Source organism: Xiphophorus maculatus, chromosome 20, assembly GCF_002775205.1.
Source record: "Xiphophorus maculatus strain JP 163 A chromosome 20, X_maculatus-5.0-male, whole genome shotgun sequence".
NCBI classification, from domain to species: domain Eukaryota; kingdom Metazoa; phylum Chordata; class Actinopteri; order Cyprinodontiformes; family Poeciliidae; genus Xiphophorus; species Xiphophorus maculatus.
The window spans coordinates 3,700,367-3,727,613 of NC_036462.1; the positions used below are offsets into that span (position 1 = coordinate 3,700,367).

Here is a 27,247-nt window from a genome sequence, read left to right on the forward strand (position 1 = left end):
GAGGAAACGGCGAGGCGGAAGAGATGCGATGTCTGCCCGACAAAATAAAAACCAACATTTAGCCAAAAAACCCTCCAAACTCTAGCTTTTAATCAAACACAGAGACTCACAAGAGTTAATTAAGAGTTTATATCGATTAAACGGAACATGTGAAACACCTAAATGGAATATTCTATTTTTTCTCAATTTACAGGAAATAAAAATTTTATTTTGTCATAAACTTAAACTTTCTGGAGAACAGTAACAAAAAATCTATTTTAATATCTGAAGATATAATATCAACATTTAATGACAGATTGTGTCATTAAATGTGTTAACTTGTTTGACTTCGGGGAACAGAAACAAAAACCTTACAAGAAAAAGTTTGAAATCCAACAAAATTTCCATAAATTACCTCCAGATTCTCTCACATCCTACTCGATTTTGCTTAATTTTTCACTTTCCTCCGCAATAATCCCTCCATCTTAATCTGAAATCATCACCGGAAACTTCGCGCGCGGTAACCGCCGCGTCTTTACGCGCGTGTCTGGCACCCGGCGTGGTGCGCACAACTCCTCATTCCTCTCCAACTCTTCGTCAGTGTGTCACAGACCGTCTGAGCGCGCAAACACGCACACGGCCGTCCCCCTGTCCCCTCGCGCACGCCTACAAACGCAAGGACACGCGCAGTTACGCACAAACACTTTTTGTCGGACCCGAGAGGAGAGGAAGAGAGGAAGAGTGAGCTCCAACTTGTCTGGTTCTTGCGTCCACCAATGCGCGGATTTTATCCTTCCTCCTGCAGACAGGACCGGGAAGCCGCCAGCTGGACCAGACTGGAGTATGTAAAGTGATTCTGTTCGGCGAAGTGCAGCAGAACCAGAACAGAAAGAGGAGAAGAGATGGATGAACGGAGTTATTGTCGCGCTTTGCCGACTGCTTTTCTCTGCGTGGTACTTTTGGGATTTACTGAAGCGCAGTTTTTTCCAGGTAGGAACTCCGTTAATTCCTCTAATTTATTTCTCTTTAAGTTTCTTTAAAAAGAAGAAGAATCTAGATTGTTGTGGGGATCGATTTCATGTCTGATCCGCGGAGAAAACTTGACATGTGACCCACAAAGAATCTGCTGAATCCTTAAAGTTCAGGTGTTCAGAGTTTTAATTTCCGCGGACTGAAGTTTTCCCTCCAGGAATCTCATCAAACTTTAAAGCTTTAAATTGTTTTAAACACGAGTCCAAATTAAAACATTTCGCGAAGTTTTCCCTTTTTATATCTGCGCCCCTGAAATCAGTAAACAGTAAACAGGTCCATGTTCACTTTTTCCACGACCTTCAGGTCCAAATATAGGAGACAGAAGTCTGAGCCAATTTACCTGAATTTCTATGAACATTTCGGGATCATCCGGGATTCCGGAGCGCTTTTTACGCGCCGGAGAGATGGAGAAACCTGCACGTTTGGAAAAGCTTTAAAACACCGGGCATCATTTTATTTAATCCTGAAATACTCACTTTTTATGTTACTATTTACACATTCTTGTGTAAGAATATAACAGCCAAATTGTTGAGTAAATATTTAAACAAAACGCATCCGCTCTGTAAACTCAGCTGTCTGTTAAAACTTTGCTCTCCTGCTGGTTTTTAAGAGATCATGGATTCATTACTGGATCTGAAGTTTTACCACGACGGTTTTCAGCATGACAGTGCAGCAGCCTGTCCGCTTTGTGTGCATGCCGCTCTCCCAGCCCGCTCTGCTTGGTATTCATGACCTGTAGGATCGCAGAAAGAGGCTGCTCTGAAGGGGAGACTGTCTCCGAGCTCTGAATCCTCCTTTAACTCTTCGTACATCTCCCCTCTGTGTTCCTGCGGAGCCACAGACTGAGCCGCTGTCCGCGCGTAAAGATGTAGCGGGACTTTCCTGTTGGCTCGTTTCTTTCAATTAAAATCTCCAAAGGCAAAATCAAACTCCTTCATGTCTAAAACAAACTCTATTAAAATAAATAAATGAATAAAAATGACAAGATTTTAGTTTATATCACTTGCTGAAGAGTGAAAACTGAGTTTTACAGCCACGTGTAAATAAAGCTGCATTTGCTTTCCCTTTTATAATGTTCATCTAATGCACTCAAAACCTCCGTCTGGGACATTTTTACGCACAATCGATTTTTATGTTGTAAATTTCCCTGTAAATTTGCTTTAGAAACAGTTTTTCAGGGTGTTGTTCGCATGTGTTCCGTTAGAGGGCGACATTGGTCCATCTGATCTGAGGTTCCCACGCGCACAAGCCTTCAGTCACCGGGATGTTTCTGATGATGATGATGATTGTTCTCCCTCTTCAATCTGACTGCTTTGAAGTTAGCAAAGAACTCAATTTAGACGCAAAGGTCTTAAATTTGGTGAAATAAGATTTGAATGAACATATAGATGTGTTTTATACAGCAAGGAAGGAAAAAAAAGTAAAATGTAACTCTTGTTTAATGAGGTTAAAGTCATAAAAAGGATTTATTTTTTAGCTTTTCTTGTTCAAGTTCAGGTAATATATTCCCAATTTTTGTTTGATTTTCTTCGGCAGCAAGGACAAAAAGGATGAAAGGAGGAGAATGAAGGAGAAACGCAGTCCAACATGTTGAGGAGGATTTAACATCCTTCAGGTCAATTAGAACAGCCTTGATATGATTAGTGGGAGGTGTGACAGGAACATGTAGAGGAAGTGGAAAAAACAGAACGAGCAGGGAGGATAGGAAAGGTTCGGGAGGTGAAGTTTAAATGAAAGACTTTGAGGAAGAATGAGAAAAGGAGGAAGAGACAGGATGAGGTCACAGGGACGGGATCGCAGAGGAAAGACGGGATGAATAATAGAAGAAAAGAGCTTGGAAGCAAAGAGAAGGTGAAAGGACGAGACTGTGGGGAAGCAGATAAGTCTTGTCCTCTTTTGTGTCGCTCGTCACTCCCGTCCAGAAGCAGAAAAATAAAAGTGGGATGGAGAAAGAAAATGACACTAAGTTGATTAGGTCTGACTGTTATTGATTGTCTGAGTGGTTAAAGACAGGGAGAGCTTTATGACAGGATGTCTGTCACCTCTTCAGTATGCCGGCCGTTCTCCCTCTGTGTGTGTCAGCCTAATCCACGGCACTTATTCTATTGGCCTGACGAACTGACAGCCTAATGGCAGCGCATGTTGAGTGCTGCTGGTGTGTGTATGTGTGTTTTAGAGCCGGAGTGTTGGGTATTGAGTGAAGGGATAGAGAGTAAATGCGCGAGAGAGTTAGGCTTGTTAAAATTTTGCTGGATGAGAAATTTTCTCAGAAATTATTGTTGTTTTGAGACCATTTTCAAATAATACTTTACTGTTACGGCCCTGGGCCTTATGGGCTGGGTTGCAGGTGTCTTGTTGTCTGTCTTTATGCTCCTCCCCTTTACAGGTGCTGCTGATTTGTTCATTTGGAGCACAGAGCATTTAAACCTGGCTGTCTCCACCTTCTGGGTCGCCTTCAGTGTCCACTCTGCCGCTTGATGCTTGTGGTGTTTTGTTGCCAGGCCTCAGCTCCCCTCCTTTTGCACATTTGAGTTTGTCTTTGTTTTTGCACTTCAACACTTCCATATGCTCTCATGCACCACATTACACCACTGATACTGACATCCATCATCCATTGTTGTTTTTGTTAATATTCTTTTTTATGCACTTTAACCACTGCATGGTCTCCCGGTTTTGTTATTATTTTGAGTCAGTCGTAACAATTGGGGGCTCGTTCAAACGGTTCTGTGAGTTCTGTTTGGTTCGGTAAGTTTTTTTTTCTTACCCTTTGACTGAATTACGTTGTTGTTTTAGCGCTTGTTTCACATTGGATTTGTGGCTCGTTAGCGTTTCTGTGCGTTTAATTGGTGTCGGAGGAACCCCGTGACGTAATTGTCCTTATTTGGACTTGTGCGCTCTTGGGGGATATGCAGGTGGTTTGGATAACGTGCAGTGCATTTTGTGATGTTGGAGCTGGATGCTTGTTCCATGGCTTTGATTTTAGTGATATAGGTAAGTGTGAAGTTTTTAATGTGTTAAGTAAGTGTCAGTTTTTAACGGCGTTTCCCAACAGGGGCTTCACCGCGTTGTTTTCTAGTGTGGAGGTACGGCGGGTAGAGCTTCCCTGTCCCCTTTCCCTTCATCGGCTCGGGAGCATTCCATGGTTTCAGCCTGCTGGTCGCCTTTATCGTGCCACTGGTTTTTAAATGCATAACAACCCATCGCTACGCCTCCCGAAGACGAGGGATGAGTTTGTAAGCTTCTTCGCTAGGCAGTTAGCGGGGACACACTGTGGGTGGTCATTTTGAGTTTTATTGTGCATTAAATTGTCACTTGTCCGTCGTTATAAACCATGGATCAGGTTGAGGCTTTTACTGGTTAAAGAATGTATTGGCGATGTGTGTTAAGAGCAGTTATAATGATGGCAAAGCATTATGATGTTCACTTGCATGTCACATAGGAATGTTATCGGCACTTTTAGAAATTTTAAATTTGTTTGAGGTTGGTGTGTTTAAGCTTGGTCTGGTCTCGTCTCCCTCCTTAATGGAGAGTGTCACTGGTTTGACGGGTGGGCAGCAAATGGACTTGTTTGAGTTTCAAGTTCAGTGGAAGGGAAAAGTGTGCTTTGAGCCTGGTTGTGAGATGACCTTTCTGGTGGAGGAGTTGGCCCACGTTTTTGTTGGAATCCCATGAGAGTATGGTTCTGGACCATGCTGGGGTTGTTGTGGGTGTGGCTCTCCCTGTTTTGTTTGGTCATATGTGATGAGGAGAATCCTGAACACTTGGTTAAGTGATGATGATGATGTGACCTTTTGGTGTTGCTGGCTGTGAGACAGCAGTAACTTTGAGTCTGGTGCTGGACCATGCTAAGGATGATCACGTTGTGGGTATCAATCTCCATATTGTCGGTCACGTTTGCTTACCTGACTTGTGTAGCAACGTTTTGTGGTAGTGGACCACTTGTTGCTGTGACCTTTTGTGTTGGGTGACAACAGTTCAGATCTGGTTGGATTGCTGGTTATTGTTTTGGCGAGTGGTAACTGGGTGAATCCATTTTGATTTGGCTGTGAACCTGTGGTAGGTCACTTGTGTGTCAGGTCTGTGTTCGTAAGTGGTTTTCTCTTCTTGAGGTACCTTGAACATGTTGAAGCAGTAAGAACATGTTCTGTTTCAGCTGCTGTAACATTCTCTGCCAGTCTTCCTAACCAGTGACCGGCAGTCCGGTTCTGTTGGGGAGGTGTGAATGCTAATCAAATTCTGGTCCGTATACAAACTTTGGTTTCTGTTTGTTTGAAGTGAACTCTGGCAGAGTTTGAAGGTGTATGTGAACGCCAAGCGGACCAGAGTCCACCCCAAAACTAGAAAGTGGTCTATAGTGCAGGGTATTGTGGGTATATGCAACCAAAACAAAGGGGAACAGGTTGCTCAGTTAGTTTGGTTTGACTTGGTAAAGTGAGAAAGAGAATCACATCAGCTGAAAATGTAACAAATGTTGTAGTTTTGGCCCCGAGTTGTATCAAATATACTGCACTGTCAGGTGGGAAAACACCTTAGCTGCATTTCCTTTAATCATAAAATTGCGCAAATTAAAAGTATGAAACCTGCAGCATGTATTTTTATAAAGAAATGTTTTGTACATATTTGTTAAAACTGTCACCGTGAAACCGCTGAAGCTAACATCTACAGTCTTCCAATCAGAATAAGGTGTTCCTCTGCAAATGCTAGCCATTAGCATGTAGCGTAGCATTGCACATTCATATTTTAACTTTTCACGTTTCCACGTTAAAATATTTTCTTTTAAATATTTTAGATATGCTGCATGAAAAATCTAATAATTTGGAGTTACACTCCACAGAAAAATCTGAGAACTGAACCACAGATAGTCTGATTGACCAGGCAGAGTTTATAAGCATAGCGGCATATTCAGGTGAATCTGCTCTTTGCTCTTTGCTGGAGTCTTAACAACATTCATGACCAGAAATATTAAAAAGTCAGAGGATAGGAAGTATCGAGCTCAAGTTATTCCACAGACAATCTTTTGTTATTACAGCTGAAGGTTTTATTATATTATAACTGTAGAATAGGAGTTTTAAACATGGCGGTTTCCATATTTGAGCAGGCTGTGTGTGTGAATGAGTCCTGATGGAAGCAGTTCACTTCTCTGTGATTAAACTGTGACTTTGGTTTATTTAAAATCAACTAAACACAACTTATAAGAAGGATATTCTTCTCTCTTTCTCCAGGATATGCATATTGATAAACAGTTTATGTTAAACATAAGTTCTTGTAGTTGGAAAACCGCCTGTTTAAATCCCACACATTTCAGATGAGCACTAAAATCTGTAATTTAGATTTTGAACATTAGCCCTGAAGGCGAAATTTCAACACAGCTGTAACTGTAAAAACATTGTGATAGAAGCAGAAATCAGATCCGGACGTGGTTAAAGAGTGCGTTGATATTTATCCATAGGAAGATTTAAACAACTGACAGTTCAGATGGTAAATCTGACAGACTTAATTCAACTTGTTTGTTTTTTCTTCTTTCTGCCACTCACAGCTTTTGTTGCAGATGATTTGTTTCCTCCTCCCAAAGCTCGGCGCTGCGCTTCTTTAACAGGATCTTAAATAAAATATGTGCCCGGTGGACATCAACTCTTTCATCATACCAGACTGAAAATATTTATTACAATCAGAGTCATTAATTACATAAATTACAAAAGTATAATTTCACAGAAGCTCATGAATTATACAGCGCTCATAAATGATAACCCAGCCTGGATCTCCCTGTCTTCATAGTGGACATGATGGTTTCCTTCGTATGTTTCAGCAGCTGAGCGCCAGCAAACAGAAATGAGGTGGAAAATGTTTTTGTTTTTGTCTTTTAGAGGCTGTTAGCTTCAGCCTGGGGGCACGACGGAGCAGATGCTCCTCATTTCTCCTGGTGTATTACACTCTGACTCCACCTTCACAGAGAAACGCTCACACTTCACACACTTCAGCTATACCGTGTCTGGTCACTTAATTTTCAGATAAAAATCACTCTTCTTTTACAATTGGTGAATGAAATGGAAACATTTGGAGAGCGCCAAAAACATAAGTAATCACTGTATTACTTCAACATGTTTACATAAGTGCAGACAGAATGCCTGCATATTGATGAGAATAGCTACAAATGTGCGCAAAACTTGCAGTTACATATGTAACTACGTTTGTTCACACAATAAATTATGACAAACATGCTATGCATCATTCTTCAACCACTTCCTGTCGTCTTTGTTGTTTCTGCCAGTAGTAACATCTGGTTGTTGATCACATGCTTTGTGTGATGTGGAAACGTATTTTCATCTCTGTTTTGTGAAATACACAAATTTTGATGTGGCTGAAAAAACACCATATCCTAGCAAACAATAAGAAATTTCTGAGTTTCTAAAGTCATTTTGAGTTCTCAATCTTTCCTAAAGTAGATAATTGTCTACTTTTGAAAATCAGCTATTTCTTAAAAAGAGAAAAAAATTTGATTAATCTTAAATTTCTGAGTTTTTTGAGAGAAATGTACTCTTCCCTTTTTTATTTATCTATGGCAGGGGTGTCCAAAGTCGGTCCTGGAGGGCCGGCAGCCTGCATGTTTTAGTTCTCTCCCTGGTTTAACGCACCTGCCTCAAATGATGGCTCGTTAGAAGACCTAAAGGTTGTTGGTACCACCAGGGAGAGAACTAAAACGTGCAGGATGCCGGCCCTCCAGGACCGACTTTGGACACCACTGATCTATGGTGTTGTATAAAACAGCCAATTCTGAAAGGATCTCAAAATAGGCAGAACTGAACAGATTAAAATCTCATTACATAAGAATGATTTTGTGGAAAAATGTAATGAACATGTTTTGTGTAGACCAGAGACATATTCTAATTTGTTTACGGAACTTTAATTGGTCACCTTTAGGAGTTTAGATCCAGAGAGTTGGTCTGACTTGTTAGCATCTCCTTTCTAAACTTGCTAACTTGCAGATGAAGTCACTGCTAGAAACGCAACATAAATGTAATTCCTGGTTGAGTTTTCCTGTTAATTTGGAGCCAGCTGAAGAAACCTATCGCTAAAGATGCAGAGCATGTTTCTCAATGCCAGGATGAGACAAATCAAGATGTGATTGAGTTGATTATGATGTCGGAGGTGTAGAACATAACATGGTGTAGCGCATTAAAAACTTCTTTTCGTCTAATTAAAACAACTCCTGGTAAATGCAGGAGGTCTTTGCAAAGCTTAACGAGGTTTCACAGTAATTAATCCATATTTAATAAATGATGTTAGGCTAGAGAGGCTGCTTAGTCGGCTGAATCAACAAGCTCCAGAGAGGGCTGGGAGGGCGGTGGATGACAGAGGAAAATAAAGGAAGAAATGAGACAAATAAGTGTGGGTAGCAGCAGGAAGGTAATAAAGACAGTTATGGAGTGTGGCTGGGGGAGAGAGAGGAGAGGAAGAAGATATATTAGATGATATCCGAGCATCCCCCACTTTATTCTCACAGTGACTAAATTTGATTTATGTCAGACTGTGTGGGAGATCTTACTCAGATGATGGATATGTTGGCAGGGCAGCTCTGAACCGGCGTCAAATATTTTATAGAAAAATCATCTAACGTTACAATGCAGGAGAGAATGGCAGTTATAGCATAATTCACTTTATTATAACTCTTGTCTAAGTCCATTTTAGTGTTTATATCCATCATTTGTACTGTTATTGGTTAAAGTTTTAACAGAGGCGGCTGGAAGTTGAGCAAATGTGTTAAAAGGTTAATGAAACTCCACTAAAACTTGTAATTATGCCAAATAGCTCTGTTGAGATGCTGCCTCTTGAATTTTTGTGCTTTCTGGAAGAAGATTAATTATTTTTGCTGCATGAAAAAGGAATCTGAGCAACAACTGTTTGTCTTACTCATGGCTTTAAGGTGATGTTTAACCTTTTGAATGCCATGATATGAGTTACGACAATGTTTTATTTACCTTTGGGATCAATAAAGTATTTTTGAATATGAACTTGAATTTTGGTGACCTGGTTTTCCCGTAATGATTTCTCTATTCACTGACGGGTATGGTTCTGTTTCTTCATCATTGTCTAATCCATCAGTACTACTCACAGCAACAAAAAGCCCCACAACATGATGCTACCACCACAATGATTGACAGCTGGTTCAGAAACCATAGATTTGAAAGTCTCAACTCCTACTAATGTTGTCTTTGTCTCTGTACAACAGTGTATTAGGACCATTGTGGATAAAAAAAAACGAGTAAATTCCTGCCAGAATATTAAAAAAAATGTTCTAGAAAACAATTTGAACATTTCTGCACTTGAAAAGTCATAAATGAGAGGAAAAACTCAATATTTTGCAGTTAATCTCATACATTTTCTAGAAAAATTTGAAAATTTCCGACGTTTGAAATGTAAAAAGTTCCATGATTTTTTTCTAAAAACATTCTGAGATTTATTTCAAGTTTTTTGGTGGAAATTTGGTGCTTTTTTCTATCTACTATGGTCCCAATATGTTATTGTACATTTGTCCATAAAGCTTTTCCCTTGTAGATATTTGGCTAACCCATGTAACAAAATTTAGTCTAGCTTGAATACGTTAATTTCTGATTAACATTTTCTTATTTTCTACCCACTCAGTCCCAAACTTCACTGGAGATTGTGGCACTGGTGTTTCACCAGTTAAATTTTTTTAGATTCTGTAATTTTCTTAAATGTTCCTGAATGTCCAAATCTTTTTTCCTTCCATCTGAGAGAAACAGTTTGGGCATCTTCAAACCAGACCAGTTTATTTTCAAATGGGAAATAGTCCTAAATGAGGCGATGAAAGATAAACTTCCAATTATATACAGAGAAAGAAGAAATCAATTAAAATAGGCAAAGGTTTGATTTTAGAAAGAATGAAAAGACAGATGAGAGCAAATATCCCAATATTTGCTCGGCTCCTGAAATATTCCCCTCATTATTTACACTCAGTTATGCACACAAAGCCCCACAAACATATTTATTTTTATAGCAGCAGTCTGAAGGTGCAAAACCATCTTCTATCTGTTTGCTCTCATCTGAACAAACGGCAAACACTTGACTCATATACTGCCATGTGTACACATTTATAATCCAGCATCTGCTCTCCTTCCATTTCTTCCCTTTTTCTATGTCTTTGTTCTCATCTTTCCATCTTGATGAGCGTTTTCACTCCTTCGGCTGCCTCCTTATTCCAATCATCCTGTTTAAACATCCATCAAGTGATTCGTTCTTCCCTTTACCCTCACTTCTGCCTGCTCTGCCGTCCATCTGCCTGTCAGACCATCTACTTATCTTTCCATCATTTCTGCAATCATCCATCTGTCTGTCAGCAAAAAGCACAGAAGCACTTAGGAAACAGCATGTGAAGGGACTCATATTTACAGCAAGTGTATTTGTGCCTAAAGAGGCGTGTGTCGGCCCAGCCTGAAGCTGATTAACAGATAATTACCGCAGAAAGGAATCTCAGCTTCTTTAACAGATAGAGAAGACTGGAAGTTAGAGTACAACTGGACGGACAGATAGACAAACAACTTCTACAGTTAGAAAAGCATGGCACACACCACTTTACCTGCCAGTCACAGAAAAGGTGGAGGGCTGGGAACGATAAGAGGAGATAAACAGAAGTGAGGGAAAGATCTGAGATCAGGGAGGGGAGGATGACGGTAGGAATAACAACTGATGGATGAATGAGCTGGAGAAAGAGAAGCAGATTGGGATAAAGTTGGCAGCTATAAAGTTTTGTATTGCCTTCACTGATATCCTTACTGACATCCAAGATTCATCAATGTTTGCCGCCCGAAAAGGGTCCCTTTGCCTTCATCGCTGTCACCTGGATTCATTTGGTCACCTGACTTTCTGCCGCGCTGGCATTCAGATGACCTGCACAGCCTGCATTCTGGTAGCCTTCAGGCTACAAGCTTCTTGGTTACTGGCCTCCTAGGTTCCTCAAGGTAATGTTCTCAAAGGTTCCTGAGCCACTGGTGATGGCTTCCTATGTTCCTGATTCTGTGGCAGTGGCCTCCTAGACCCTCCAGCCACTGGCAACATCCTCCAAGGTTCTTGCACTTCTTGCAATGGCCTCTTAGGTACCTCTGGCAATGGCCTTCAAGGTTACTGTGACATTGGCGACAGCCTCCAAGGTTCCTGCATCTCTGCTAACGGCCTCCAAGGTTTCTCTGGCGACAGCCTCCGAGGTTCTTGTGCTTCTGGCAGTGCCCTGCAGTCTCTTGGGTCATTCGTCGCCGGGCTCCAGAATTTCTTTGTGGGTTTCCCCAGATCTTCCTCTTGAGCTCCCCAGAACTTTAAATTCAATCTTATGACCTCAGTCGTTCTTCTTGATCTCTCGGTTTGGTTTTTGTTTTGTTTTGCTTCTTCGTCTCTTGCCCCCTTTGCCTGCCCGATCTGGGTTGGTTTTTGTGTTCCATTTGGACTAAGAAGGCATTTGGTGACTGACTTGAAGAAGGGTAATGTCAAACTGACGGCAATTTAGGCACAACTAAGAGACATCGACACAGAGAGCACCACAGGGGCCAAGTCTGGAGCTAATAGAAGCAGGAATGGCCTTCTTCAGGACTAGATGATACTTTAACTTTGGCCAAAAGACGCAGCTGAAAGCAGCATTCAGAAAGGAACAAACCACATAATCAATTTAACTTTTAAATTTGATGTCTTTATCAGATATTACAGCAAACAGATGTTTCTCTTGATTTAAGTCAGATTTTTTTTTAAACTTACCAAATGTCTGTCTGTCTTTTTCCCATAATGAGAACAGTTTAGTGTAATTTCCCACCTTCAGTGTGATAACTGATGGCTCCCAGATGGGCTTTATTACCAGAAAAATCTCTAGATCATCACCAGCCTGAAATTAAATTGCTTGTTTCTTGGAAAACTCTTATTTCTGTTGCTCTTAATTCAGTTTCAGCTACTAGTTTTTAATTTAATTGATTTCCCTGTTGATACGTTTTGACTGAATTCTTCAGTTTTAACTGCAAATTTTAGTCATAATAGTAACTATTACCATTTTATAAGTGAGCTGAGATGGAAAGAAGCACAAAAATGATCTCAAATTAATACCCAAATAATTATTACATAAATATTTTCAAATATTAAAACATATTTTCAATATGAGGGGAATTTATACATTTTGATTTTGACAATATTTAATTATTGATGAAACTTGTTAAAAGGAGCTGAGCATATCTCTGCTTCAGTCGCTAAAGAAGAACTCAGATGTGAAGTTATGGCGTCTGTACTCCATCATTTATGCTCCTTGAAAGGGAACAGACAGGACTCTTCTTCTTTGATGTTCATGCTCATCCTTCTTTTTTTCAGCAGTGCTACGGCTCCCAGTCCTCTTGTCGTGTTTAATGGGAGCCATTAAAGAACATTCACACAACAGGAGTCCTCTTTTAAAAAAGACAATCTTTCTGCAAACAGATGAAGACAGGGATGCAGTGAGTTGGAATGTCTTTAAAAAGATGAAGTTGGAGGAAAATATTTGGCAGACATACAGGGAGAGAGTCGAGAACAGACAGAGTGTTGATCTATATTTAATCTGTGTCTCTGTCCTTTGTTCTCAGAAACGTGCCTCATGAATGTCCTATAAATAAATTCAGACCAACTTTGACTCAGTGGACAGCTAAAGAGCAGAAGCCATTTTTAAATAACTCGGCTTTACAGGCTTCTTTTGAACTTCAATCTATGCAGCATTTTATTGAGTCAGAAGTGGAAAGAATTCATAGACGAGACGGTAAATGCTGCATTTCAGTTCCTGTGTGTTTCTGATGTTAGTTTTTCAAAACAACCTTTCATTGCATTTCTGTTTTGCATGTTTCTTTTCACAAGGATTTAGAAATACATAAATTTTACTCTAGACTTCAGCCCAGTGTTTCCCTGGTGTATTATAGGCCTGGCGGGCCACCAGGCTTTATTTGCCCTCCTACTAGGTTTACGTCTTCGTTGTGCCTGCCTGTCTCACTCATATCCTATTATTTCCAAATTATTATGTCTGCTTGTGTGCCTCCAAATTTATGTGACTTTTAATATCTTTTTACACAGTGGGCCCTCCTTTCGCCAGGTTTAGCAAGGGTTGTAGGTTAGCATTAAAGTAGACATTTTGCTAATAATTTAAAGCTGTGACTCCTCCATGTTTTTCTACCAAGCAGCCAGATGCTCGTTGATATTTTAAAATGGCCTGGACAAATTGTTCTCAAGGCTTTCCCAAAGTCTCTAATTTACTTCAGAGTTTGATTACTTCACAGATTTTCAGTCCAGTTGGAGTTAAGTGGCTAAACAAATGAAAAAATCCTTCAACGGAACCAGACTGAAAAGAAGTGAAAAAAAAGTGTGTGTCAAAAGGGTTTGGATTTAATTGAAGGAAATCGCCTTAGTGCAAATCAGAAAGGATCAAAAACATCTTCTTGGCAAGGCTTATGAACTGGTCTCAGAAAACTGCTTATTTTAATTCTTCTAGCCAACAACAAACATTGTTTTTTTTTCTTATTTCCTAAGACGAGTTAATAACATGCTTTGTTTCCATAAAGTTTTAAATTTGAATATGAAGCTACAACCCCTTATTTGATATAACTGCAGTGCAGATTTGCACTGATGGCCTCTGCAGAGTTTTGAAGGATACAAATACAGTTAAAGTTCTCCACAGTTGTAACTGAGTGCCAAGATGCCCATTAAAGCGCTCTTTACCAGAGATAGGGCCACATTAAACAGGTGCATGAATCATTTTAGCTTCCTAAGAGCAATTTGAAATACACTCAGGCCCCAATTAACAGCACTAATTCCCCCAGCAGACTCGGGTCATTTTATTCGAGATGAATACTCGCCTGTCATTCTGAGTTAGACAATCCAGCAACAGATTTGCTCTTAAAGGAGACTTATTATGCAAAATTCATATTTTGCATGTTTTTGTATTTCCATTTGGGTTTCTACTGCTTCTGAAAACACGCTAAGTGCTTAAAAAATAATTTTAAAAAAAGAAAACCCAGCCAGTATTTTGGAAATAAGTTAATATTTTCTGGTGTCTGGAAAACAAGCTGTCTCAAAAACATCCGGTATGTTGAGTCACAATTTACAGGCACTGCGCCATTACCTAGCAACCCCAACCATGCCCATTCCGGTTACCTAGCAACCAAAACAGGACTCGAGCTCTGTACAATGGTTGCAAGTGTACAAGGCAAGTGTTTTGTTGCTGACTTACCATTTAGAAACCGCCTGTTGCATTCTTACTGATTTTGCAGAATGCTCTGCTAGGAGTGGGCGATGTGGACTTAGGATATTATAGGGATATTTTGTGGTACTATTGCAATAACGATAAAGATTCTAATGAAATTAAAAAAAAAATTTTTAGGTAACTGTATGCCACAGCATTCATCATGCCACCAACAAATATTGTTCCTGAAAAATATTCACATTTACAGCAGGTTTCTTCAGAACGCCACATAAAGTAGTAACTGCATATACATACATTTTTTAATTGATGCTCTCGTAGAACAAGCAGTAGAAAAAATAACATACTTGATAGTACTGTCACTGTTGTTTTTTATTTGAAAAAAACAAACAAAAAAACCCCAAATCAATTAACTGAAATTTATCATAACATTTTTCATGATGTTTTTCTCTACTAGTGCTTTTCAGATATGGATGGTTGTATAATTGTACATGTATGGAGACAATTTAAAGTGTGAGTGTAAACACTGAGTTGGGGAGCGTGAAACAGCCCATTCTGAAAGAATTGATCAGACTAAAATCTCATCATCTAAAAATGATTTTGTGTAAAGATTTTAACAAACATGCTCTGTTCAAAGATGCATAATGGGTCACCTTTAATTATTCATGTTTGCCACTTTCAAATGATATGAGAGTTGGTTGCTTCTCCCTCTCAATGAAAGTTAGAAGCAACTTTCATACCTTTGAGTTTCTTTCCTCTAAAACGACAAAGGTTGTAGCTATCAGAGCCATATAGTCTCCTCCTCTCAGGCTGTCAGTTTGAAACCCAGAATAGCATGACTGACAAAGAAGCAACGAAATCCAGAGACTTTTAACACCGCCAGCAGCCAACCACAACGACTTCTTCTGTATGTTAGAGCAGCACTAACTGTGCCATGAGAGCAGCGTCTCAGCAATACAGCTGGGAATGAAGCAAAATGAGAAAATAGAGCAGATGGAGGTATGGTGTAATAAGGGGAGAATGTGAGGTATTAGGAAGTATTAGTTCAGGTGTAAACGCATGGACGGTAATGAACTATCCTGCTGCTCAATGGACCACCGGCTTTGGTGCTGATCCCCCGCCTGTGTGTCTAAATGTGTGTGCGTCAGTGGGAGGAGGAGGAGGAAGCACTGGGATGTTACAAAACCCCTGTCTTACCCCTCTTGAGGTCTTATTAACCTTTACTCATCATTCACACACACACACACACTCCCACTTCCTGACTATCCCACCCTTCTGTTTTGTTTTCACACACACACACACACACACACACACACACACACACACGCACACACACACACACACACACACACAGACACACCCCATCCTCGCTAAGGAGATTTAAGAGCTGGTTAATTGGTTGGCTGGGGCTGATTTTTCTGCTGAAAGTTAATGCCACCGTCATGCATCGCTCCCTGTGGAGAGGGACAGGAACGCTGAATTAGTATGTTTTGTCCTTTGCATTTAAAATGATGAAGTTCAAATTCAGCATCAGGCCTTCTTAGGCTGTTTTCACACCTGATAGTCCAGTAGACTCAGTTCAACTGGAGACCAAAATTGCAACATTTGTTGCATTTCCAGCTGCTGTGGTTCTCTTTCACACTGCACTGTGTCAAACCAACCAAACCGCTTGAAAAACCGGTTCCCCTCCTCACCTGTGGGGGCGCTGCATCAAGAACCACTGACGGAAACGACATAAAATCGTCTGAAGACGACACTGATTGCTGCTATCTTCTTTGCAAAATGTAAATAAAAATGGAGTGGAATAATATTCTACCGGTTGTAGGATTTGTTTTGTTTTTGGTAAGAGACAATGAGCCGTTTCTCACGCTAGTGCCAGGCTAGCATGTTTTTTTGTTGGATTTACCCAGAATGCCATGTGCTGTAGTCCACGGCCTGCTTTTGGAACTGTGTCCGGTTAAATATGCATTTGGACTGCACCAGAGTTCACTTCAACCGAGCTGAGACCAAGGTTTGTATGCAGACCAGAGTTTGCAGAGTTCGATATCCATTCAGACCTTCCCAAACGAACCGGACTGGGGAAGTTGTACATGTTGAACACTGATTAAAAAATTGTTTAAAATTTTAGCCAAATTTACTGCAGGTTTTTTTTTCTCCATTTACTGAAAACAGACAAAACCTTTCCAAAAATGGGCTTCTATGGAAGCCCATCCAATAGTTGAACTCGGATAACTTCTTGAACACATCTCAAAGGTCAAAGCTAGAGAGCTGTTACTCCAACTGGCTTCCTGCTTACTGTGGTGGAGGAACTGGTTCTTTGATGCTAAAATTATGCGTGAAAGCAGCTTCTGCAGCCAGAGCTGGAGGTCAGCTGCCGTGTTTCTACACAGCAAACGCACCGTCACACCGTCTGTGGAAAGGCGAGACGGATGAAAACAAATTTCAGTCGGGTCTCAATCTTGATCGAAAACTGAATTTTCCTGCTGACTCGCCGCATTTCGGTCATGTGTGGCACTTTGATCGGCCTCTGGGAACTTTGGCATCACGCGTTTTTTCTTGTTCATGACCGTATTCAACCTTCAAGAGCATGTCACCTTTTTTTCTTAACATGGTGTTGATTCCGATTGTGTGAGAGAGCTTTTCATTTTTCATCTTTTGCTCTTTATCCCTGAAAAGGTCCCTTCAGAAGATGAGTTTTTTCTGTCAGTCATTATAGATCAAAGTGCTTCTGGCTGAAAGTGTAAAAAGAAAAGTTTTAAAGGAAATTTAGCTGCAAATAATATTTTACTTTGAGTGAATCTTTGCGAAAGATGACTAATGTGATATGTTTTGTCTGCTTTTGTGGAGTTTTGTTGCTGTACAAATTTCTTTTTTGAGGATAATGTTCAGAATTTTGCTGCAAACTCATTTGAAATAAATTAGTTTCCAAACAGACACATTTCCAGCTATGAACTCATTCAAAAATGTCTAAATCTTTGATTCATCAGATTTTGGCTTACTTCTTACAACCATAAAACTGAAGTTCCTAATTACCAAATGAAAGCATCAACTTTGCAGAATTATTATGCATTTGAAGAGTCATTAAGATGAGACAAGCAGACACACCGTCTCCTAGGTGATTGTGGACAGTCTGAGTTACCTTTTCTAAATTTCCCACAATTAATTATCAATTTTTCTGTGGAACATAACTTCCAATTATTTGCAGAAAATGTGCCTACACCTGTGTTTTTTTTCTAAAATATTTGAAAAAAAAAGAAAGCATTTTGGGCAGCTAAGACGTTATAGTACTTGGCCCACTATTGGCTGGTATTAGCAAAGCAGCCAATCCAGGAGCTCTATTCATTTTGCTTGGTGCGGATTGGTTGAAACGCAGGACGTCTGTACATGTTGGCTACTGTGATTGTGCCAAGACGGTTACCACTGTGTGCATTAAGGCATATTAAGGTATATTTTGTGTTTAAAGTAATAAAATAGGCAAATATAAGTATGTTTTTTTTCTTTTCTTTTTTTGAGGACATCTCAAGTATTTATGGATTTTAGCTATTTGACCTCTGATGAGTCCACTGTACACACCTGATTACTGTAAATTTTGTAATTTTTAAAAAATTATTGTAACCTTAGCAAAGGGCTAGGCAGTAAATCAATAACATTGCTATCGACATGATCAATATCAATAGATTACACACTGGATAGAATATTCAGTATTTTCATTGAACTTCAATCCAGAACTGCACAGCATTCTGGGAGATGCAGGCATTAGAAATACTTTAGTCATTCAATTTCTCACAGGTGGAATCGACTAACTCACTCATTCTTTGGTTACCTAGCAACAACCTGCTGAGTAACTTGCACAGCAGCAGTTTAAGGTTTCACCATCGTGCTTCATCACTGCTTAAAAGTTAAACAAAGGCATAAAGTGAAAAATGGTCTCACCACCAGGTTGACAGAATTTCAGATGTTTAAAATAAAAAACTAACCAATCCTTATTGATATTAATTGATATCAATAATATGGATGTTTTTCCTCCATGTCTTCCAGAAGTACCTTAGCATTTCAGGAGCCTGTGCTGTTTAGTGGCATATCTGGATGGTCGTCTTATGTATGAAAATATGAAAACATGTCTGCTCATCAGTTTTCTCTCACTTTCTTTACATATATTAGTAACAGAACAGTTTGTCAAATGAAGTTGAGCTCCAGTTTAATTAGAAGGCTGCAGGTCAGATATTCAGATGGAATAATAAAGAGATGCAAATGAGTCTTGGCCATTCTGAGAGGCCTGTCTCCACCTTTTTTTCTTTTTCCAGTGATAGTTCATGTAAATAAGGCAAGCAGACTAATAAGCTCAGGAAGCATGGGCAGGTTTTTAAATAATAATAATAAATAAAAAAAAAACAACCCGCCTGTAATTGTTAAGTGGATGCAAAAAAGAGAGCTTCATGACAGGGTGGTCTGTTGTTATCTGCTCTACCAATTATAATAATCGCAGACTTTTTCTTCTCCTTTGAGTCTCTGTTTTTGTCTTAAGCATAGGAAAGCTGAGCAGAGGAAGTGTAACTAAAATAACTACAGAGCTGTCCTTGGCAAGGACAGCTCTGTTGTCCATGTGATTATGTATTCTTAAATGTGTCCTCTTCATATAAAGCTGTTATTTCGGTTTAAACCTGGTAGCTGGGTCTGTTTTTGTCCCCTCTGGATAAAGCAAAATGACGTCAACGCGTGGTGATGAATAACGCCGACACCTGGAGGGTATGTAGCGGTGTGTGGATTTATGTCTGATTGTGGGTCAGATCCGTAACCTCGCGGCAGGGTGTGCGACTACAAGGTCACAAACTAGGTTACGTTTCCCCCTAAGTACCGGCTGGATGCCCTTCCTTTTGGTTCGACTCTGGATACGTAGTTCAAGTTTGTTTAAAAAAAAAACAGCTTTCATTTAAGATCTGAAGATATCCTAATTTTTTCCAGCAATGTTAATGAATTTAATTTCTAAACCTTATTATGTAAATTAATGAAATTCTCCTGGTGATTTTGGTATTTTGGCACCAGAGGAAAATAAATTGAGGCAGAAAAAATATGTTTGTGTGTGAATGTTTATGTAAAAGAAGAAGTGTTAAAAATTACTTTTGTTCACAGTTTTACACACTGGAACAGACCAGTGGTGTGTGTGTGTGTGTGTGTGTGTGTGATTGGCAGCAGTAATTGGTGTCTGGTTGGTGGAAGAAAACAGTGAATAAATACAGTCATGGAATACTGATAGGAGCTCTTTGGAATGAATAAAGAAATACACAAACACACCCACTAAGCCCATCCACCAAGGTCTCGTCAGCATTGCATGAAGCTAACAAACTATACTGGTGTAAAGAGAGAAACATGAAGTTCACTTTCAGAAAATGTTTAAAGTATTCCAGGGACCTGGCAGATATTAGAGCTGATGTTTAGTTGAGCCAAAATACCTGAACATAATTGGATATTTTGTAGGACTGGACTTACAACAGGCAGTGGCTTAACTGGTCCGGATAGAAATTTTCAATCCAGTGCCTGTACCACACCATCAGGGAGACACAATATCAGCTTTAACATCAATATCACTCGATGTTATTCATTTTTTAGCATATCGACATTGGCCCCATGAGTAAAACTGGGCTGATATTAACAACCAATGTTTCTACATCTTGTTGTTTGGTTATGTGAACATTGAAGTGAGGCAGTGCAGGATTGTGGGATGTTTAACTGAAGCAGAGATGCAAAGCGTCGTAGTTGTCTTATCAAAATGAAGGAAAATGTGTATAACTTTGGTAAATATTGGATACAGAAATTGGTCCATTATTCTTATCAGATGTTAGTATAACTACTGAAACATTGGTGTGAGATGTTTGTTTTTCTGACCTTTTACCACTGATTACTTTCAAAAAACAATCCCATTAGTACCACAAAACCTTAAAATTCACATTTTGCACAATTTTCCGTTTAGTTTTTTGTCCAAACACTTAAAAAATCACACAGTTGTGTTTTGGCAATAAGTTAATGTTATTTGGTGTCTGGAAAATGAACCATTTCAGAAACCTTTGGAATAAAACGTTGCAAATCAGCAGGCACTGCGCCGTTACCTAGTAACCTCAGCGACGCCCAACACATTTGGTCAGCTTGTTTTACTGCTGTATGCACTGTACAGTGGTAAGTGCTGGAAAAGACAAGTGTTTAGTTCTTGACTTACCATGTAGAAACCACTTGTTGCATTCTTGTTGATTGTGCGGGAGGCTCCACTTCTTCTTTTCAAAGATGTACAGTGGTAGGATTGCACTTCTGTTTGGAGCCATTTTCATTTGAGTTGGGTGGCATGACCAGCTGCAGCTTATTTAGATTTAAACTGACAAGAGACTCTAAAACAGCTAAAAATATTCAGAACTGATACTGAAATCTTATTATTAAAGAATCATTTTGTGTAAAAAGAAAAAAAAAATGAACATTTCGTTTCACCCATAAACCTATCCCAACCTGTTCAAGGAAGCACAATAGATCTTTGCCAAATGCTACTGAACTAAAGGGTTTCTAAACCTTTTATTTTATTTTATTTTATTTTATCTCGTCCTACTTCACCCTTCCAGTGTAGCCAGTGTGCCTATTTTGAGTGGTTAGTCTGTGTTAAGTGGGATACAACAACTTGCTAGGTCATCACAAGGTCAAAGCAAGACAAGCATGATGCACATGTTCACATCTAAAGGCAATTTAAATCCCCACTTCACCTAACATCCTGGATTATTCACAGATAATCTGCACACAGAAAGACCCGCAGCTAGACAGATTCTGGAAAAAATCTTTGCAATCCCATCAAGTCATTTGGACATGATTGAAAACTTTATTGAACTGTCTGGCAAGAAATATTAATAATTCTGCTGCTTAAAGATCAGATTTTATTGCAATTTATTTATTTACAGATATGAAACTGCTAAATTTACCATCTATACACCATTGTGACACTGGTTTCACTTGACCCACAAACTAATGTGGAGTTTGAAACTTTTAAATGAGCTTTCACACATAAACGCGCACACACACACACACACACACACACACACACACACACACACAAACACACACACACACACACACACACACACACACACACACACACACACACACACACACAGAGAGCTCTGTTAGTTGTTTGGAAAAGTCTGAAACTTTCCAAAGACATGTCACCACTAACAATCGTAATCATCAGGATCCTTTGTGCCTCTCTTTCTCGCTGTGTTAATTGTGATGTAGTTCAGTGTTAAAGAGCGGCCAGTAGCCAAAGCCAATTGTTAGTGTAGCTCCACTGCATAAAGGTTAGAAACTGCATTTGCATTTAGATGAGTGAGAAAGTTGGGAAGAGAAGCAGGGAAGGGGAGGAAGTAATTACACCTCGCTCCGTGGTTCATTTAAGTGATTGGATGAATGGGTGCGCATATGTGTGTGAGTGTTGGGGGCTTGTTTGACATTTATTAGCAGTGAGGTCCAAAAGTGCCAAGATCACCATAATTGTGGGGTCCAACAGCTTTGTTGGGATTACAATTTTGAAAGTGTAAAGGTCAAGAATTGGGAATTAGACTGAGCACTAGATTAGTAGCAAAGATGGATGATGGCGACTGCTTTCTGAGGGTTTACTACAGCAGTGTGTGTTTCTGAACATGTGAAAATTCATTTTCACACATAGATGTTTGTAACTTGGTAATGTGCCATTTTTAGCTTCTTACCCAGATAAACAGCTCTGGTGCAGAAAATCTTAACACAATGTCTGCTTACTGTCAAGAAAACTGGCATAGGGTGTGAGATCTTTCCGGGTGCATGCAGAAAAGGTGCATAGAGGCCTGAGAGAAAATAAGTAATCTTGTAGTTTGATTAAAAGCTAATTAAATTGAATATGAAGGAATAGTAAAATGAATACAAGTAATCACATAATAACCTTCTGAAATGTATTATCTGAAATGTGATCTGTAATGATTTCTGTAATGAATTAACTGTGGAAAGATTATGGTTGATGAATTATAATAAGTAAGAGATGTGATTGATTGTTAACTAAGGATCAAACTTGTGATAATGTGAAGTTGTAATCATTTGAAATTAATTCAAACAGGTTTAACAACAGATTTAATGTGTTTAATGAGCTATAATACATAATAGTGGGTTATAGAAAAAGAGAGGAATACAGTACAGTCCTGAAACAGGAAATGTCGCAAGCAGTTCTGAACAGATGGTCAGAGCGCACAGGATGGTTGGAGTGTTGAGTTTGGCTGAAGCAACGGAGAAAGGGGAAGTACGGGACTTTCCACTGTGGTCAGCAGAAATAGGTTGGGCAATGTGGGGGCTTTTTCATGATACATAGCAGATGTGAAGCAAGTCACGTAGACCAAATTTCCCCATACACACACATGGGGGAGAGATGCATAAAAAGGGGCTGAAAAGAGGAACCAGCCGTTCCCAGTCCGACGGCGCAGAAGGAGAGACAACTGGCTGAAGCAGATTGAGCCACGGACCGCACTTCAGAACCACGGGGGAGCTCGGACTTCACACCGCCAAGAAAGGACTGGGTTCCATCGCCCCATCCCTGGTTCTTCATTCGATCGTCGGTCTCGTCTCAGCCCAGCAATTACAAACTCTGCAACAAGACTTGGAGGAAGGACAAAGCTCCCTCAGGGATGAGGAACTGGGTTTTGCAAAAGGATTCGGACCCGTTCTGCTTTGTTTCTTTTCTAAAGAGGGTTTTTTCCACACAAGGCAAAGACCTCAACCAAGGATGCTAGAAATTCCTGTTGCCAAAGATCCACCATCGTCTGGGTATGAGTTGAATCTGCTCATTGAAATTCCATCTCAGAACTTGCGACTTTAGTCAGGGAAAAGAGGACAGGGTAGTATGATTGTACATGTAAATTTTATTACACTGTTTTTGAATTATTTACGATTGATTATTGATTTGTATGTCGCATATCCCTGCTTAAGCTTGCTTAATAAATTTATACTATAAAATTCTAAAGAGGCTGGTGGACATTGGAATTAATAGAGTCATTTAATCTTCGTTCAGTTCTTTTAATCAAGGTAAAACTAATGTACATGATTCCAGTAAATAGGAGGCTTCATAATTTCCTTTGGTGAGAGTAAATAATGACCCTGGGACTTACATCTAAGTCACTAAACATAATCTAGCCGGTTCCAAGTGCAAGTTATGATTTAGAAAGTGGGCTACCGTTAACAGAAGTGGTTATTGGAATTATGCAGCTGTGAGGGCTACTCAGCTGATTGTTTCTTAACTGTAAAGGGTCATAACTTCTGGATTGGAGGTAGTTAGAGCTAGACGAATCACTTTCGCCACCAGTTTAAATAGATTATCTCTTATAGAGTACTTTTAGGGTAATACCCAGGTCTCAGAGATTTTCCGGACCTGTTAGACAGAGAACTGGTCAGTAGGCAGCCCTGGGTAGTAGTGAGGAGTGGGCGGGGCTGACTATTGCAGGATAACCTTCATTACTTACACCCAGACAGAAAGCAAGTGTAAGAAATGGAGGAAAACTTTCAGTGTACAAGGTTAGACAAGGTGTAAAACAATATTCTGCACTAGAATTGATTAGAAATATCCTCTGTTGTCCCACAGTGGGAAAATTCAGCAGGTTATAGGATTTACATGTAAACCAAACTAAAAAACTAAATTAAAAATTAGACAAGCAAAAATTTGTAACAATAAGGGCAAATTAAAATCATTAAATTCTGTTTTATTGACATTTGTAATGGAAATGCAACGTCCGTAAGATAATTTTAAAAATGTACAAGATGTATATTTGTGCATAGAAAACAGAGAGATTGTTTGTAAGACATTAAGCAAAGTGTTCAAACAACAACAGGGTTGTAAACACTTTTTGAGGTTGTTTGGAGCGGTGATGTTATGAAGTCTAACAGCACCTGGGAGGAAGGATCTGCTGTAATGCTTGTTTGTGCACCAGGGATATAAAACTCTGACTTGATGTGCTACTACTTCCTCCTTCTGTGACTTAAATTCAATCATGTGAAATCATTCCTGTAAAAAGAAAAAATAAAAGCATGGAAAGATAGATATACATCCATCCATCCATTTTCTAACACCCTTGTCCCTGCTGGTTCCTATCTCCAGCGAACATTTCGGGCAAGAGGCGGGGTCACCCTGGACAAGTTGCCAGTCTGTCGCAGACCTATGGAAATACAGTGTAATAATAATAAAACGATAATAAAGAACAGCTAACACTGGAACTGGAAGACAACATAAAACATAACAAAAAACACTGAGTAAAACTGACATAAGACACAAACAACCATAATTAAAATGGATTTTGAAGTCTCTGTAAACATAATTGCCCTTCAAAAAATATAGAAATTATCCCACTCACTTCAATTTATCATGCAATTGATTGATCAATTGCTTATTGCACCAGAGATAATTAAGATTAACTAATTGGAGTTGATGCATACACATGCATGTGCAAAATATGCATGTATATTTTACACATGCATGTAATATATGCACATATACAGTACATGCACTGACCACTACTCTACATTTACGAGCTAACTCTTAATTAACGAAATCTACACTGAGTTTTTCGTAAAATCGATGAACTGCATGACATAGAGGTCAATCACTTCATATTGTATCTTTTTTTCCACTTTATCTAAAATTAACTGGATCGTTCACGCTGCATCCACATTATGCATTTTAACATCCAGAGATTAAAGATTCACAACCTTAAGTTTGTGTATAATTTTGATTTTTTTTCTTTAGCTATTCTGTATTATACAAATAATAAAGTGCAGTAACTATGTTAATATTTATTCTAGTATTTATGTTTTGTTGTTTTTGATATGCAAACCACATCCTGAAGAAAGAATGATATAAAAGTATGACATTTTGAAATGAGAAACATGCAGGAAAATAACAGTTTTCTAATAAACCAATCATTTGAAAGTTAATTATTTTCATCTGCTGAACTTATGCGTTGAAGAGAAATGCCACAAAGTGCTGAGATTATATGTCTGCAACGCCAGGACACACAAACAGATCCATAAACACCTGGTAATAACGATGCAGTCGATAACACCTCGCAGCTACATGACATTTGTAATTAGAGAACTGGCTTTGCGTTTGTGAAAATGTGATTTGGAGTGTAGGCTAAAGGCTAATTACCATTAATTCAGACTGATAAACCAGCCCTGACTTATTGATCACTGCACTACTCCCCTCTGCCTTCACACTGTCTGTTTCTCCTTTCTCTTATTCTCATCACCTGAAAATCACTGCAAAATGAATTCCTCTGTTCAGCCTTTGATTGACTTCTTCTCAGTAGAAAAAAATTCATCCATTAAGAGAAACGGGCAGTGAGTTGGAAACAGGAAGGGAGATTTGAATCCGAGTGATTTGAGTTTGTTGATTATTAAAATTCCTCAAGGATAATTATCTTCCTCGAAGCTTCATTAAAGCTCCAACATGTAACTTTTATAAAAAAATATTTTGTTAAAACTGTCACCATGTCATAATAGTATAATGAGACGTATTGATCTCCTCCACCTCCTTCCTAAGTTACCATTACCGTCTGAAGAAACACATCACTTCTGACCAAAACCAACCAATCAGAGCCAGGAGGCGGGTCTTAGCGCTGTCAGTCAACCCATGTACTCGCTGCTAAATGTGCTAATGGTGGAGAAACAACTTCTGTTACAGGAAAACCGTTTATAATTTTTAATTCCATGACTTGATTAATTGTCAGAATAATCGATAGACTCTATTGGTTGAATAATCATTTAGAAGAGCATTGGGCAGGACAACACAAATGAAATAATAATAATTAATAATCAGTTATAATTGTTGAAATGCTTCCAAACTGTTAGCATGACCTTTTCCTCTTTTCTCCAAGGTTTTCACTCCACTTTATGAGGCACAGTGGCCTCCTTTTTTTTCTTAACTTTCTTACATTCAAAATGACCCAACTGAAACTGACTTACATTTATTGTACTTCAACACTAACACTTATCTCTAAAAGCTATTAAGGACAGCGAACTACATGGAAATGTGAATTTTGTCCTTAATAATAGCATGTAAGGAGAGGTTCTCTCCATTAGAGGAGGCTGAACTTCCAGGTTTCTTTCCTTTTGCTGTTATTATGTTTGCACCTGGCAGTGTGCAGACGGACTGCTGCTGAGTCCAGATGGGCGTCTTTGTGTGCTCCAAGTTCACAGCTGATTGATTTTAGCAGCCACAGTAGTTCGGCCTAATTACGGCCGCATGGCGTTCGCAGGCTTTGTGAGCGCATTTGCTCGGCACGACTGGACGCACATTTGGAACGCCTTGTTCGTTTTCTTGGAATGAAGCCGTGATGATTGGTAATGCACGTTTTATAGGTTGTAGATTGTGTAAGATAAGTGGGCTTTTAAAAACCTGTTGAATGTTGATTAGCTGCTTCTTTGCTGCAGTCATTATGAGTATAACTGTTTGACATTTGGTGGTTTGTATGTATGAATTCATGGACATACAAAGTACTGAAGGACACCAGCATCCAAGGCACCATGCAGAAATCTATTAACTTTCTCTAATTGCTGTTGGACTGCAGTGACTTCTTGCTGTATTTACAAGGACGATGCCTTTTGTGTAAATGAAGACATTTCATATGCCAGATATGCAATCTTAAGTGTCTTAGTAACTGAGTTAAATATAAAATGCTTTTGAACATTGATAAAATAAATAATTAAAGTTAAAAGCAACCTTTCAAAACCAAACTAGGTAAGACAGTTTCAAGGATAAGAAAGTGAGAAGAAATTTTAATTGTAATGATGCATTTATTTTTATTTTTGTTGTTGTTTTTCTTTTTTTCCCTTTGGTTTCTGAAATGGGGAACAATAAACTGCAACAGAATGGAAACAATTTTATAGGAGTTTGGTTTGGAAACTATAATTTTGATGTGAAATTTGAATCACAAAAACTAAAACGCTCAAGAAAGGCATCAATAAATAACAGCACTGGTAGATGGTGTAAAA

At 39.1% G+C, this 27,247-nt stretch overlaps 1 protein-coding gene across 12 annotated transcripts in view; it reads left to right on the plus strand.

The window, feature by feature from the left end:
* The first annotated feature begins 575 nt into the window (after positions 1-575).
* Positions 576-27,247, plus strand: part of ptprt (protein tyrosine phosphatase, receptor type T) — a 316,939-nt gene continuing 290,267 nt past the window's right edge. For all 12 annotated transcript variants that reach the window (XM_023325145.1, XM_023325149.1, XM_023325147.1 and 9 more), the window contains exon 1: positions 576-969. In XM_023325145.1, the coding sequence (XP_023180913.1) occupies positions 882-969 (88 nt within the window). In that variant the 5' untranslated portion in view covers positions 576-881. The remainder of the gene's footprint in view (positions 970-27,247) is intronic.